This window comes from Phyllostomus hastatus, unplaced genomic scaffold, assembly GCF_019186645.2.
Source record: "Phyllostomus hastatus isolate PE091 unplaced genomic scaffold, TTU_PhHast_1.1 phas_contig_34, whole genome shotgun sequence".
Classification (NCBI taxonomy): Eukaryota; Metazoa; Chordata; class Mammalia; order Chiroptera; family Phyllostomidae; genus Phyllostomus; species Phyllostomus hastatus.
In genome coordinates, this window is record NW_025333857.1 from 44,819,069 (window position 1) to 44,833,346 (window position 14,278).

The 14,278-nt window shown below is 38.5% G+C and overlaps 1 protein-coding gene across 1 annotated transcript; it reads left to right on the forward strand.

Annotated features, from left to right (window-relative positions):
• Positions 1-7: 7 nt before the first annotated feature.
• DNAJA1 (DnaJ heat shock protein family (Hsp40) member A1) lies at positions 8-10,459 on the forward strand. The gene is made up of 9 exons (XM_045840908.1): positions 8-162; positions 1,246-1,387; positions 1,522-1,699; positions 3,881-3,985; positions 4,795-5,022; positions 6,647-6,761; positions 8,448-8,563; positions 8,873-8,973; positions 10,074-10,459. The coding sequence occupies exons 2-9, from the start codon at positions 1,256-1,258 to the stop codon at positions 10,290-10,292; spliced, it is 1,194 nt and encodes a 397-aa protein (XP_045696864.1). The 5' UTR covers positions 8-162; positions 1,246-1,255; the 3' UTR covers positions 10,293-10,459.
• Positions 10,460-14,278: the final 3,819 nt, after the last annotated feature.

The following is a 14,278-nucleotide window of genomic DNA, read 5'->3' on the forward strand; positions in this document are numbered from 1 at the left end:
GGGTGACGCGTCTAGGCTCGGATACAAAAGACGACGGCTGCGGCGCGCCGGGCGGAACTTTCCAGAACACTCGGTGAGAAGCGGAGGAGCGGCGGCTTTCGGAGCTGCGCGCTGTAACGCGCTCTTTCCCGCTCCTCCACACCTGCCTCGGCCCGCTCACCGGTGAGTTTCAGCCCTCGCGCTTCCCGTGGACCCAAGGCCGGCGCCATTAACGGCGCCATGAAGCTGGATGGAGCCGCGGTGGGAAGGCGGTTGGCTCCGCGTGGGCGGGAGAGATATCGGTTCTGGGGTCCACGATTCCCTTTTTGGAGGGCTGGTGTGGTACCCCGGCAAGCCATCTGTGGCACGTAGTGAGTAGGCCCGAGACCTTTCATACAGCTTCCCTTGTACTTCATCCAGCCTGAGGTCTCCAAGGACTTGCTGCCTAAGGCTTTTCCTCCTTGCGCGCCCCCTCCCTTCGCGCTCCCTTGGGGTGGGCGACCCTGCGCGCAAGCGCAAAAGGAGCCTAGGGCGAGGGGCTGCGGGAGGAGCCGGGTGGAGGCTATGGTTTCGCTTCTCGCGTCTGGCCTCTTTGTTGCTGGCTGGGCTTCTCCTACCCCTTCGCTCCGTGGTGAGAGGGGGAAAGGAAGAAAATTTTAACGACCAGCGCCTAGTGCAGGGGGAAACTAAACGTCGTGTAAGCTACGCTGGCTTGGGGGGGGTGGTGAGGGGTTCGGCGGTGTTCGTGGAGGCGCTATGAGTCCTGTGATTGAGAAACACACTTAGGATTGTCCATCAGTTTCATAAACCACTCCTTGCCTCCCCCACTTTGTATCCAGATGTATTTTTTTCTAGGGAGTGTATGAGTTACGGGATTTGCCAAAGATGATGGTAATGGAATAAGCAGTGGACTGAACCTGTTTGTGCTCCTTTTGATTACTTCTGTCTCTGAGGGAGAAGGGAAACCCGGAAGAATTAAGATAATGGTGTTAGTATGCAGGCTTTCGTGTGGGAGACTGGGAACCAGCTGCAATAGAAGGAAGCTTTTGAATTGTTCCCTGATAATTATTAGCTTGTATTTAGGTGGTTAGAACTGACGGCTGAATTATCACAGGAATTGTTACCTATTCAGTGAAACTCAGGGAAGGTGGGGTTCTTATAATCAGATTTGGCAAAGAAGAGATTTTTCTATTTTAAACTCTGATTTGACTAATTACAACTACTACTTAAAAGTTGGCTAAAATTGCATTTTTTTTTTTATTTCAGGCTGTCAAAAATGGTGAAAGAAACCACTTACTATGATGTTTTGGGGGTCAAACCCAATGCCACCCAGGAAGAATTGAAAAAGGCTTACAGGAAGCTGGCCTTGAAGTACCACCCGGATAAGAATCCAAATGAAGGAGAGAAGGCAAGTTGTATATTTATACTCATAAACATAGCTTGAATAGTTGTCTGCCAGGGGTATGGTAATTCCATTACGACGTGAAATTTAGTATGCCAAATATAGTGGCTATGCTTCGTAACACTACTTTTCTCAAACAGTTTAAACAGATTTCTCAAGCTTACGAAGTGCTCTCTGATGCAAAGAAAAGGGAATTATATGATAAAGGAGGAGAACAGGCGATTAAAGAAGGTGGAGCAGGTGGTGGTTTTGGCTCCCCCATGGACATCTTTGATATGTTTTTTGGAGGAGGAGGAAGGATGCAAAGGGAAAGGAGAGGTAAGAAAATAATCTAGCTCACATGCAGCAATTCAAAGTAGCCTCTTGGTCAAAGCAAATTTTTGAGAATTCACCTATTTTAAATGTTGGTATAATGTTGCAAACTGTGAACTGCCCTTTTGATTTATGGTATAGTTTTTTAAAATGAAATTTGATGTAACTAAAATTATCTAGGCCGTTCAAGTGCTAACAAGTGACGTGGGTTGTAGGACACAAACTTTTAATAAGGTTGTTAAGTGTTAGTTAAAGGAACAAAGTATAGGAACGGAATTTTCAGAGCCAGTTTTACAGATCTTATCTGACAGCCCCAACCCAGTGGGAGGTACTCGGTTGAAAAAGAGTTAAAAGTTTGAGGTCATGTAGCAAGGCATCAGTAGTCAGGATAGGAACATAGGTTCTTTACCTCCAAATAGCCTGCCATCTGTTTATCATTGCTTCATTTTTATTATATGAAGATATGTGTCCTTTGCATTTGTCAGAAATCTTGTTTCCTGGCTGTAGAGATAGTCATCATAGGAAAACAGTGTTAGGGTGAGAGTCGATTTCACTTTGTTCCCAGTACAGTTTACACAAATAAGGGCTAATGATTAGAACCCATTTTGAAGGAATAGGGAAGCCATTAAATTTCACTTTGAGCTATTTAAAATTCGGAAAGACTGGAAATTGTTTACTCAGTTTTTCTTGAAAGGGGGTATGTTTTTAATGTCTTAAAATGATGTATTACAATCACAGTCAGTCACTTAGGGTGGTTTGTCCCAGAGAAGAATAGTAGTGTTTTGTTTCGGTTTTTTTGTTTGAATTATCTTTTTAATAATGAATTGACTGGAAACTCCTCCGTGTGATTTAGATCAGCGAAGGGTCTGTCTGTGTGATACCAGAAAACACTTCCTTAATCACACTTAACGGGGTTTTTTTCTATATATACTCTCTAACGCTAAAATAAAAGGGCAGCTTACAGCATGCTGGAACCACCTATGTGGGACTATATGATACAGAACCCAAAGATGGAGCTAGGAGCAGAAGAATATAGTTAATGGTACTTCACACTTCATTGGAAACTAGAAATGTACACAATAGGCATGTTGTGCAGATAAGAGTTTGAGAACTTTTTTTCACTTAGACATAAGGCATGTACTGTTTTGTGGTGGGTAAAGTCCTTGTGGAAGAACCACTGGCTAGGGACTTACTTATTAACCATTGGCTGGTGTCCTCATATGATCTCTACTTCTACTTTCCGTTCTGAAATGAGGTACGGCACTCCTCAGTGGCCCCTGGCCACAACAAATTTAGATTGATCAGACAAAAAAAAATTTCAATCTAGTCTGTGATAGTGACATTGATGTGCTCAAAAGCCACATGTGACTAGTGGCTACTATGTTGAATAGCATGGATATAAAAACTTTTTCTTTCTAGATTTTATTTATTCCTAGGGAGGCGGGAAGGGAAGGAGAAAGAGGGAGAGAAACATCAGTGTGTGGTTGCCTCTCCCACACTCCCTACAGGGGACCTGGCCAGCAACCCAGGCCTGTGCCCTGACTGGGAATCGAATGAGCCACCCTTTGGTTCACAGGCCAGCACTCAGTCCACTAAGCTACACCAGCCAGGGCAGAAATCTTTAAACTAGTGCTGGCCAAGCAGTAAATGTGCTGTTCCCTCCTGGAAGAATTAGTAATTGGTACTTTATGGAGGCTGAATAAATGTATCAGCTTCCCTGGTCAATCATGATTGTTGTAGCATAAAACTTAGTGTGCTAAAGGAGTTTTGGGATGAAGTAATGTGCCATGTTTCTCAATATCCCAGTGAGGGAAAGATTAAAAGAACATATTAGGACAGAAGTGCAGTTTGGAGTAATTATTGTGAAATGTGCCTTTATTTAAATGACATTGGTTCTCTGAAGTGATTCTGCAGTTAATGTTTTTGATTGCCATAATCTGGAAGAAGGCTCCACTACATTCTCAGGCAAATTATTTAATCTCACCCAATTGTCCTTGTCTGAAATTATGTTACAGTTTGAGAATCATGTGTGGATAATGTGGCCAACATTCTCTGCCCATACATGTAATAGCCAACAGATATACCCTATGAGTGTCACCTTTCATTATTCTTTACTGTTTTTATGGTGCATTGAACACAAATAAGATGTAGCCTCTTAGATTTTTAATGAGCAATATTTTGTTCTAGGTAAAAATGTTGTGCATCAGCTCTCAGTGACCTTAGAAGATTTATATAATGGTGCAACCAGAAAACTAGCTCTGCAAAAGAATGTGATTTGTGACAAATGTGAAGGTATGGTCCTTTTTAAAGATTTTATTTATTTTGGGGGGAGGTGGGAGAAACATCAATGTGCAGTTGCTGGGGGCCAAGGCCTGCAACCCAGGCATGTTCCCTGACTGGGAATCGAACCTGTGATGCTTTGGTTCACAGCCCACGCTCAATCCACTGAGCTAAGCCAGCCTGGGCGGAGGTATGGTCTTTTAACATCTTAAGTATAACTGAAGCCTTTCTGGAAATGAAAAACTGACAAAAATACACTACCTAAAGATTGGAGAGTACAGATAAAAAGAAAACTACATAAACCTACCATCTAGAAAAATATTAGCAAAATATTGGCACTTTTATTTATATTTTTATATATATATTTTTTAAATGTAGTAGTGATCACTCTTAGTGTCTTTTTTCCTAAATGTTGTTCAAACAGGTACTTATTATCTCTAAAACGTAATCATTCCAGTGGCTTCATAATCTGTAGTATGATTTAAACAGTGTCCTATTTTTTTTTTAGATTAAAAAATTCTCATCTCACAGATAAAGTACATTCTATGAATTGTTATTTGGGAGCACATTTAAAATTCACAATTCTAAAATGGCTCCTTGGGAAAGCAGCAGTCAGTGTGTGTACGTTTATAGATAACTGAAGCTGACTGCAGCTGTATGTTGTCAAATAGAAAGGCTGAGTTGTAGGTTCTTAAGGCAGCATTCCATCACACCTTGCAAATCTTAAAAATGAAGTGTTTAGGAACTCACTTACTAAAACATTCATTACCATGTCCAACACTGAGTTTAAACATAATTTAGTTTCTTTTTAAACTGTTTAGGCCGAGGTGGTAAGAAAGGAGCAGTAGAGTGCTGTCCCAATTGCCGAGGTACTGGAATGCAAATAAGAATTCATCAGATAGGACCTGGAATGGTTCAGCAAATTCAATCTGTGTGCATGGAGTGCCAGGGCCACGGCGAACGGATCAGTCCTAAAGATAGATGTAAAAGCTGCAATGGAAGGAAGATAGTTCGAGAGAAGAAGATTCTAGAAGTTCATATTGACAAAGGTGAGTTCTAGCCACCTCTTAATTCTTTAAAGCTATGTCAAGAATATTTCCATTTTATAGCTAAAAAGATTCTCAATAGGGGTATATGTATGATCTTATCACCCAGAGATATCTTAGCTATGTAGTAAACAGTGTTTTTCCATCAGACATTTTTGCCCATTTGTAGGGAATATATTAGCAATCTCCGCAGTTAATGTAACAGACATCAGTAAACAATGGAGTAGTGGGATAAATTAGTAGTTCTACCTTGTTTTAAATTGTAATTAGCTTTTGCACATATTGTTAAGTTCTTGAGGAACTGCTGCTACGTTAAGTGACACGTGTACTTCCAAGGATTGGGGGGGGCCTCACTAAAACTAGTATTTCCTTGAAAATTTTCCAAACTAAAGAAATGTTTTATGTTTTAATTGATTTGTAAGAACTTAAGAATATTGCTTTTTAAAATGTTTTTTATAGACTATGTAAAACCTATCTTTTGGTTTCTGACTCTTGGGCTTTAGGTTATAACATGTAACTATATTTTTTTATTTGGCCAATTCCTTAATTTCAGAATTTATAAAAATATTTGTAAGTGTATTACAGCAATACACATTTGTTGTAGAAATCAGAAATGTATATAACTCCAGAATAAATTAAAATCTCTAATTTTGCTATTCTGAAATAGTAAATGTGGTAATCTTAAGACTTTGCAACTAGTATTATACTGTACATACTGATTTAGAATTATCAAGAACATCATCTCATTAATGCATACATCTACATTACTTAAGCCATGCAATGGTAGTTTCCCTTGTGATTCATGATACTACCCTCCCTTACATTTCCCACCTTATTTGGCCCACATTTTATAGTTCAGATATTTTCCTTCCAGTATGATGCATGGCACCCCTGCACCCCCCCTACTACCAATATATGTACTTAGGGGAGGGCATTAATTTTGCCTTTACCTGTTCTCTTTACAATAATGAAGCAACCAGCAAAACATAGCTGAATTTGTTACACTGCTGTAATGAGACAGTCGTGTTATTACCTCATGATGATTATTAAATCCAGAGTATGTTTAGTTTTATCAGTGTGTAATACTGATCTTGTGGTTTAAATTTTTATTGGAAAATACTTGTACTTTAGACACTAACCACATAGGCTGAAGGGAGTGTCACATATTTAGCCTTTTTTTAAGGGTGCTAACCTGAATCATTTCTTAAACAAAATGATAGGGATTTTTCAGTTATTTAGGTTTTGGGTATAGATTTTCTATATGTAAATATTGCTAATACAATAGAGGGAAGACAGTTTTGATTTATGTTTCTGTTAGGGTTAATAGAAATAATTTGATATACATTCCATGAAATTGAAATAGTTAATATTCATGGTTATAGTGTTTGCCAGTCACTGATTTGTTGTCAGCGTAGACCTTTTTTTAATCCTCACAACAGCCCTGATGAGTTAGGTCTCTGGGACAGTTGATGGTTAAGTGGGACAGTTTTTGTTATCATCCACAAAAACGTTAACGAACTTTCTTTTTTATGCACACACAAACATGCATCTGTATTTCTTAATAGATTGTGAATCTGATCTTAGTTGGATGTTAAATAAGAGTATAAAATTAACCTTTTGTTTTTAGGCATGAAAGATGGCCAGAAGATAACATTCCATGGTGAAGGAGACCAAGAACCGGGACTAGAGCCAGGAGATATTATCATTGTTTTAGACCAGAAGGACCATACTGTTTTCACTCGGTAAAAACCTGAACCATCTACTCAAACTGACATCTTTCATAGTTGAAGTATTTTTTTAAAATTTAAGCTTTTCATTACTCTCAGAACATATTTCCTAGAAATACCTGGAAAAATATGTTGGGAGAACAAAGGTATGGGTAATGTCTTTTCTAAAAGGTCGTTAGTCACTAGTATTTCCATCTTTTAAAAAGTCACTTAAAAAATCAGATTTTAGCTTTTTGTCTAAATTTAGGTAAGTTGTTACCTAATCTGGAATTTAAAGGATACATACTTCAATTAGATAATGATTTATATGAATGTAATAAACAGGTGGATTAGGGGACACCTCCCTAGACAAAATTTTGCCCTGAAGTTTTCATCAATTTCAATCCTTAGTTCATGGTAGGTTGCTTTTAATTGTAAATAAATGTCTAGAACTATCTCTATTAAAAACTGTAAATTCGGGTCTATTGCTCTGATTTTTTTTTTTTTTTTAAGATTTTATTTTTAGAGAGAAGGGAAGAGAGGGAGATAAACATCAATGTGTGGTTGCCTCTTGTGGCTGACTTTAAAATTCTGGACTGGATTAGGATTCTGACCTTACTGGGAATGACATCTGAAGGAATTCTTTTTAAGATTTTTTTTATTTATTTATTTTTAGGGGGGAAGGGAGGGAGAGAAACATTGTTGCTTCTCATATGCAGCCCAACATGGAACCAAACCCACAACCCAGGCATGTGTCCTGACCAGAAATTGAATCAGCAACCTTTTGCTTTGTGGGACAGTGTCCAACCAACTGAGCCACACAGGTCAGGGCTGAAGGAACTGGTTTTAAATTAATTATAAAAGAACATTCCATGAGTGTCCCAACAGTGGAAAACACTGTCAAGCTCAGGATTTTAATGCTATCGTTTGAGATAAATCCTGAGGTGTTTTCTAGAGGGTACTCTGCCGGATGTTTTTTTAATGTGGATTAGAAAAGGAAGAAAATCTAAGAAGGAAATGGCCTGTTACTAAGTATAAAAGATTGTGTTTATAATGTGCCAGGCACTGTATTACTTAATTTATGTGCATCAGTAAATTTCATAGGGCCCCATAATCCAGGACCCAGCTGAGGTCGGTCCAACTTACGCTATGTCTTTTTCCTAATATGTGTTTACTTTCTTTCCTTTTTTTTTTTTTTTTAAATAGGTGTAAACTAAGGTTTTCCTCCAATGGAATCATTTTTTTTTTAAGGTTTTATTTATTTTTAGAGAGGGGAGAGAGGGAGGGAGAGAGAGAAACATCAGTGTGCGGTTGCTGGAGGTCATGGCTTGCACCCCAGGCATGTACCCTGACTGGGAATTGAACCAGCAACACTTTGGTTCACAACCCGTGCTCAATGTTTGCTTTCTTTTAGCCTCACTCTTGTGAGACTTTTCCTTCTCTGAGAAACTAGATTTAAAATTAGGTAAGGAGACAAGTCAGAGATGGTAGATAACTACCTAGAGTGTATGGAAGGATTCTGAACCCTTGTCCAGGAAATGGGGCTGGCAGATTCCATATATTTGCTGTCCCCAGTTCTCAGCTGTTTTTAGAATGGAGAAGAAAGGACATTTTTGTGAAGGATAACCTTGCTGCTGTTAAGAAAATAATTGCCTACTATGGTACTTATAATCATTGGTGATTTAAAAGATCTAAGTATGTGCTATATTGATGTTAATGCAGGCGAGGAGAAGACCTTTTCATGTGTATGGACATTCAGCTGGTTGAAGCATTATGTGGCTTCCAAAAGCCAATAGCTACTCTTGACAACCGAACCATAGTCATCACCTCTCATCCAGGTATGGTAACCGTAGATGGGCTTCTCTTTCTATTTTGGTAATTTCTTTTCATTCTCCACAGATAGCTAATATAAACACTAAGGAAACATTTTACTTGCTCAGTTACATATCCTCCTTATGAGCTGAGCTGAAATTGTATGGTCTTGGGTCTTTTTTGGAAGCCCCTAGAAAATCCATAAATGAAAAGTAAAGTATTGGTTCATAACTTTACCTCCTGTCAATGAGCTAGGACATTCCTCTGTTCTTTATTTTCCCTATTCATTAAAATGTGGCTGTATTTAAGGAAGAACTTGGCTTCAATGTTTTTAGGCCAGATTGTCAAGCATGGAGATATCAAGTGTGTGCTAAATGAAGGCATGCCAATTTACCGTAGACCGTATGAAAAGGGTCGCCTAATCATCGAATTTAAGGTAAGCTGTAACGTATTCTAGGAATATTTAAGTGATTACTTGCTAAAATCTGATAACATTCACATTTTCTCAATGGGAATAAACTTCAAATTTATCTTCTCCCTTGTCCAGGAAGAAATAACATTGGTCTAATACTACTGATGTGTTGGTCATTGTTAACAAGTTGTGATTGGGTTGGTTTGCCTCATTATTTGGCTATTTAAAGATTGGCTAGTGGGGGCACAGTGTGTGACAGGTAGTTATTTTATCAATGATAGTCTGTAGCTGGGATCTTTTTTGTTCAAAGATTTTGTTCTTTTAAAGATTTTACTTGTTCATTTTTATACAGAGGGAAAGGCGGGGGGAGAGGGAAACGTAAACGTCAGTGTGATTGCTTCTCATGTGCCCCCTATTGGAGACCTGGCCCAGAATCCAGGCATGTGCCCTGACTGGGAATTGAACCATTGACCCTTTGGTTCACAGGCCAGTGCTCAGTCCACTGAATTACACCAGCCAGGGCAAGATTTTGTTTTTGTATTTAGAAAAGGGGGAAGAGAGGGAGAGAAACATCAATGTGTGGTTGCTTCTCTCGTACCCCTTATTGGGGACCTGGCCCACAACCTAGGCATGTGTCCTGATGGGGAATTGGATGGATAACCATTTGATTTGCAGGGCAGCACTCAATCCACTTGAGCCACACCAGACAGGGCTATAACTGGGATCTTAAAGTTTTAGTGAAAGGACTTGGGATAATTATTGTGAATTTTTGGCAAAAATTACAGTGCTTGGTTTATTAGTAGGGTGGTTCATAAAAGGTATTTTAGGAAGGGTTTTTGTATAATGTATTTGTTGAATAGAACAGTGATTATTACAGTACAGTTTTACTAGGATCATTATTTTTTTAAAAGGCCTTACTTGTGCCATATGTCTTAAACTGAAACTAATTCAGAGCACTAGATGCTGTGCCTTTCTTAGAACATGTGTTCTAATCTGAGATGGGCAAATTCACTGAAAAGTTGTATGGTTACATGAGTTTTTCTGGAAAATGGGTTGGCAGTAATTTAAGGAACTAGTGATGAAGTAAATCAAATTAAACTTAAAGTAGAAATTTCTTTCTATAGGTAAACTTTCCTGAGAATGGCTTTCTCTCTCCTGATAAACTCTCTTTGCTGGAAAAACTCCTACCTGAAAGGAAGGAAGTAGAAGAGACTGATGAAATGGACCAGGTAGAACTGGTGGACTTTGATCCAAATCAAGAAAGACGGCGCCATTACAATGGAGAAGCTTATGAGGATGATGAACATCATCCTAGGGGTGGTGTTCAGTGTCAGACCTCTTAATGTGGCCAGTGAATGATACTCACTGCTGGCATTTTATATACAGTAGTGAATGAGTGAAGGACTGTAATCATAATATGCTCACTACTTGCTATTGTTTTTGTTTTAATATTCAACTATAGTAGTGTTTTAAAAGTTAAATGAAGAATAAACTCAAAATATAAAAGCTCTGACTTTGCCCTGTATGTATGATGACTTAAGTGTGCAAGATAAGTTTAATACCTGTAAAAACTATTTAAGAAAAATTTTCCCCCTAGCATTTGTTAGGCCATACTTTGTAATTAATTTCAGCTATGTACATGGAATAGCTTAGACTGAACTGCTAGGTTATATGTATTGACTTTGGTGTATGACCCTTAATTGTTAAGCTCTGAAGTTAAAATTCTGTATTTAAAACTGGCAGTCATACAAAAAACTTAATTTATAGAGAAGTGTTAGTTTGTATAGTTGTATTAAGTGGGATTCATTGTAATGCCTCTGCATTTATTGCCTCAACTGTTACTTGAAGGTGGCATGCCATATAATTTAACCTGTGGTATCAGTGATAGAAACGATACTTTTCTGAAGAAGGGGTTTATCATCATAAGCTGCTTCTTGAGGGCTTGCACTTATAGAACTGCATTCCCTTCTGCAGTGCCATCTTTTTAAAAATATATATATAACTATATCAGTCCTTGGTTACATTTTTTTCCTTCTCTTTGGACCATAAGCCTTAGAGTAGTGACTTCTGGAGCAGGCTAATTTAGAAGTGGAGTGATGAGACCTTTACATGGAAAAGTAATTTGCATGTATGAGATAGGAAGGTGGTTTTTTTTGTTTTGGTTTGGTTTTTTTTAGGTATGTTACAGGCTTACTTTAAGCCATTTAACTTATGCTCCAAAGTAACTGTAATTTAATGTTGGTAGTATAGCAAATTATGAATAGCTTTAATTGTGTGTTTAAAAGTCATGTTCACAAGCTTAAGTCTGGATATCAGAATTTAAGCAATTCTTGAAATGTATGAATGTCTCCTTAATATACTGATTACAAAGCATTTTCAGTGTGTCACTACAGGCTTTTTTTTCCCCAGAAGAAAGCATTAGCTTTTCACTAATTAAGATAGGTAACTTTTCATTTAACTAGTTAAAATGAGTAATTCCATTACTCATAAAATACCATTCACTGTAGTCAAAATATTTTCAGTTAAATGTGTGGAGAGTGAAAAGTATCAATCATGAGGGAAATGCAAATCAAAACCACAGTGAGCTACTACTTCCCATCAAATAGTCCAAAATCTAATTCAAACTGAAAGCAAATGAGAATGAAGAAGTTGGAACCCTCTACATGGCTGGTGGGAATGTAAAATGGTACGTACACCTGCTGTGGAAAAGTTGGGCAGCTCCTCAAAAGCCAGGCATGGAATCACCATATGACCCAGCCTGTATACTTAAAATTCAGGTAACTTGGTATGCCAGTATTTATTGTAGCATTGTTCACAGTAGCCAAAGGCAAACCAACTGTGGGTCTAAAAGATGGTAAACAAAACCTGACACGTTATATGGGGATTGGCAAACGTAGGTTTACAATTGTGAGGACCTGAAACAGTTCTCGTATTAATTACTGTATCATACAAAAACAACCTACTCACCCACCCTATATATGACATGCAAAAGGACCAATACTATATATTATGCTTCCAGCTACATAAAGGCCACAGACTGGGGTGGCAGGGCGGGGACATAAATGGAGAATTGGTACATAATTTTTCTGTCTGGGATAATAAAAGTCTTGGAAATAGTGATGGTTGTATACTACTACTGAATTCTACACTTAAAAATGGTTCAAAGTAAATTTTCCGTACCTTACCACAATAAAACCTTTAGAAGAAAATAGAAATCAGTAGAAGAAAATAGTTATAGTCTGGAGAGGCAGAAACTTGACAAGTTTGTAGTTTTAAAAAAAATGCCTCAGAACATTGACCAAGGTTATCACAGAAATAACAAGTGCATTTCCTGACCTCAGCACTACTGCTTTCTCTGTGATGCTTACCTTCACCCATTCACACTTGCAGAGAGTAAGAATAAAGGCCAATTATCCCACAAGGGTACTGTGTAACATGGTGGCCAACCTTCCAGTATGTAAAGTTAACATCAGATCTTTTTCTGCATACAGTGCTGGTTTTCAACCTTGGCTGCAAATTGAATTATCTGGGAAGTTTTAAAATCTGGATGGTTGGGTACAGCCAAGTTTGGGTTACCCCATCTAGGACAGAAATGCCACATAGAATTAATGTGGAAGTTCAAATAATGGCGGCCCTTGCCACTGCAAATGAGATACTGAGGCTGAGACCAAGGGAGCATCCCAGCTTAAACACCACAATTTTTCTTTTGAAATAACAGGAAAAGGAAGTATAGGCTCTAAAAGTACAGGGAAAGAAAATGCTTGTAAGCTACAAATACACTTGAGGGTTTCTGAAATCTTCAACCTTTTATCATTTCACAACTTCCTGAGACTGACAGAAGAATCAAAATATACAGTCAGCCCTCTATATCCCAGGTTCTGTAACCACAGAATCAACAAATTATGGATTGAAAAATATTTGGGGGAAAACATCCCAGAAAGTTCCAAAAAGCAAAACTTGAATTTGCCAAAAGAATGATGTATAGGTGTATCCTGCTGTAACCTGTATGTAAATGTCATTTTTATATAAGGGTCTTGAGCATCTTTCCACTTTTGGTGTCTCCTGGGGGTCTGGGACCCAATCCACTGCAGATACCAAGGAATAGCTGTACTCTATAGGTGAGGAAACTGTCCTCTAGTCAACTGGTTCTCAAATTCGTGTGTACTTGCTGAGTGCCACTGCCAGTTTCTGCTTCTGTAGGTCTAGAGTAGGGCCTGAGACTGCTTTTTCAGATAAGTTACCAGGTAACAGCTATTGTTACCCCAACTATTCACTTTTAGGGAGAAGGGGAAGGAGAAAGGCAGGGAAACATCAGTGTGTGAGGCATACATCAATCAGTTGCCTCACAAGCCCCCAACTGGGGACCCAGCCCACAACCCAGGCATGTGTCCCAACAGAGAATCAGACTGGCTACCCTTCAATTAGCAGTCCTGCACTCAATCCCATACCAGCCAGGGCTTGCTCATAGTTTTGGTCATCTTTTTCTTAAATAAGTCCCTTTAACATTTCATATAACATTTCATATAATAATTTGGTGACGATGAACTCCTTTAGTTTTTTTTTGTCTGGGGAGCTCTTTATCTGCCCTTCGATTCTAAATGATATCTTTGCTGAGTAGAGCAATCTTGGCTGTAGATCCCTGATTTTCATGACTTTAAAAGTTTCTGCCAATCCCTCTTAGCCTGAAAAGTTGCATGTAAAATCAGCTGATAGTCGTATGGGAATTTCGCTGTAGGTGACTGCTTTTCTCGTGCTGCTTTTAAGATTCTCTTTATCTTTAACCTTTGGCATGTTAATTATGATGTGTCTTGGACTGAACCTCTTTGCATCCATCATAATCGGGACTCTGTGCTTCCTGGACTGGCATGTCTATTTCACCAAATTAGGGAAGTTTTCTTTCACTATTTTTTCAAATAGATTTCCAATTTCTCACTCTTCCTCTTCTTCTGGCACCACTATGGTGCTAATGTTGGACTTCTTCAAGTTATCTCACAGGCTGCTTATACTATCCTTTTTTTTTTATTCTTTTTTTTCTTGTTTTGATTGTGTGTATGGTTTGTTTTGTGTGGGTTTTTCTTTCTTTCTTGCTTGCTTCCTTATGTTCCAAATTGTAGATTTGGTTCTTGGCTCCATCTGCATGTTTCCCTGTAAAGTGCACATTATTTCAATTAGTGTACCCTTCAGTTTTGATTGGATCTTTTTTATGCTGCTGAGGTCCTCACTGAGTTCCTTGAGCATCCTTATAACCAGTGATTTGAACTCTGCATCTGATAGATTGCTTATCTCTATTTTATTTAGCTCTTTTTCTGGAGTTTTGATCTGTTCTTTC

Excerpts from the sequence above, each read along its gene's own strand:
- DNAJA1 (XM_045840908.1), top strand. The coding sequence starts at position 1,256 with ATGGTGAAAGAAACCACTTACTATGATGTTTTGGGGGTCAAACCCAAT. Across the intron at positions 1,388-1,521 it reads ATCCAAATGAAGGAGAGAAG|TTTAAACAGATTTCTCAAGC; the intron begins GCAAGTTGTATA and ends TTTCTCAAACAG. Across the intron at positions 1,700-3,880 it reads GATGCAAAGGGAAAGGAGAG|GTAAAAATGTTGTGCATCAG; the intron begins GTAAGAAAATAA and ends ATTTTGTTCTAG.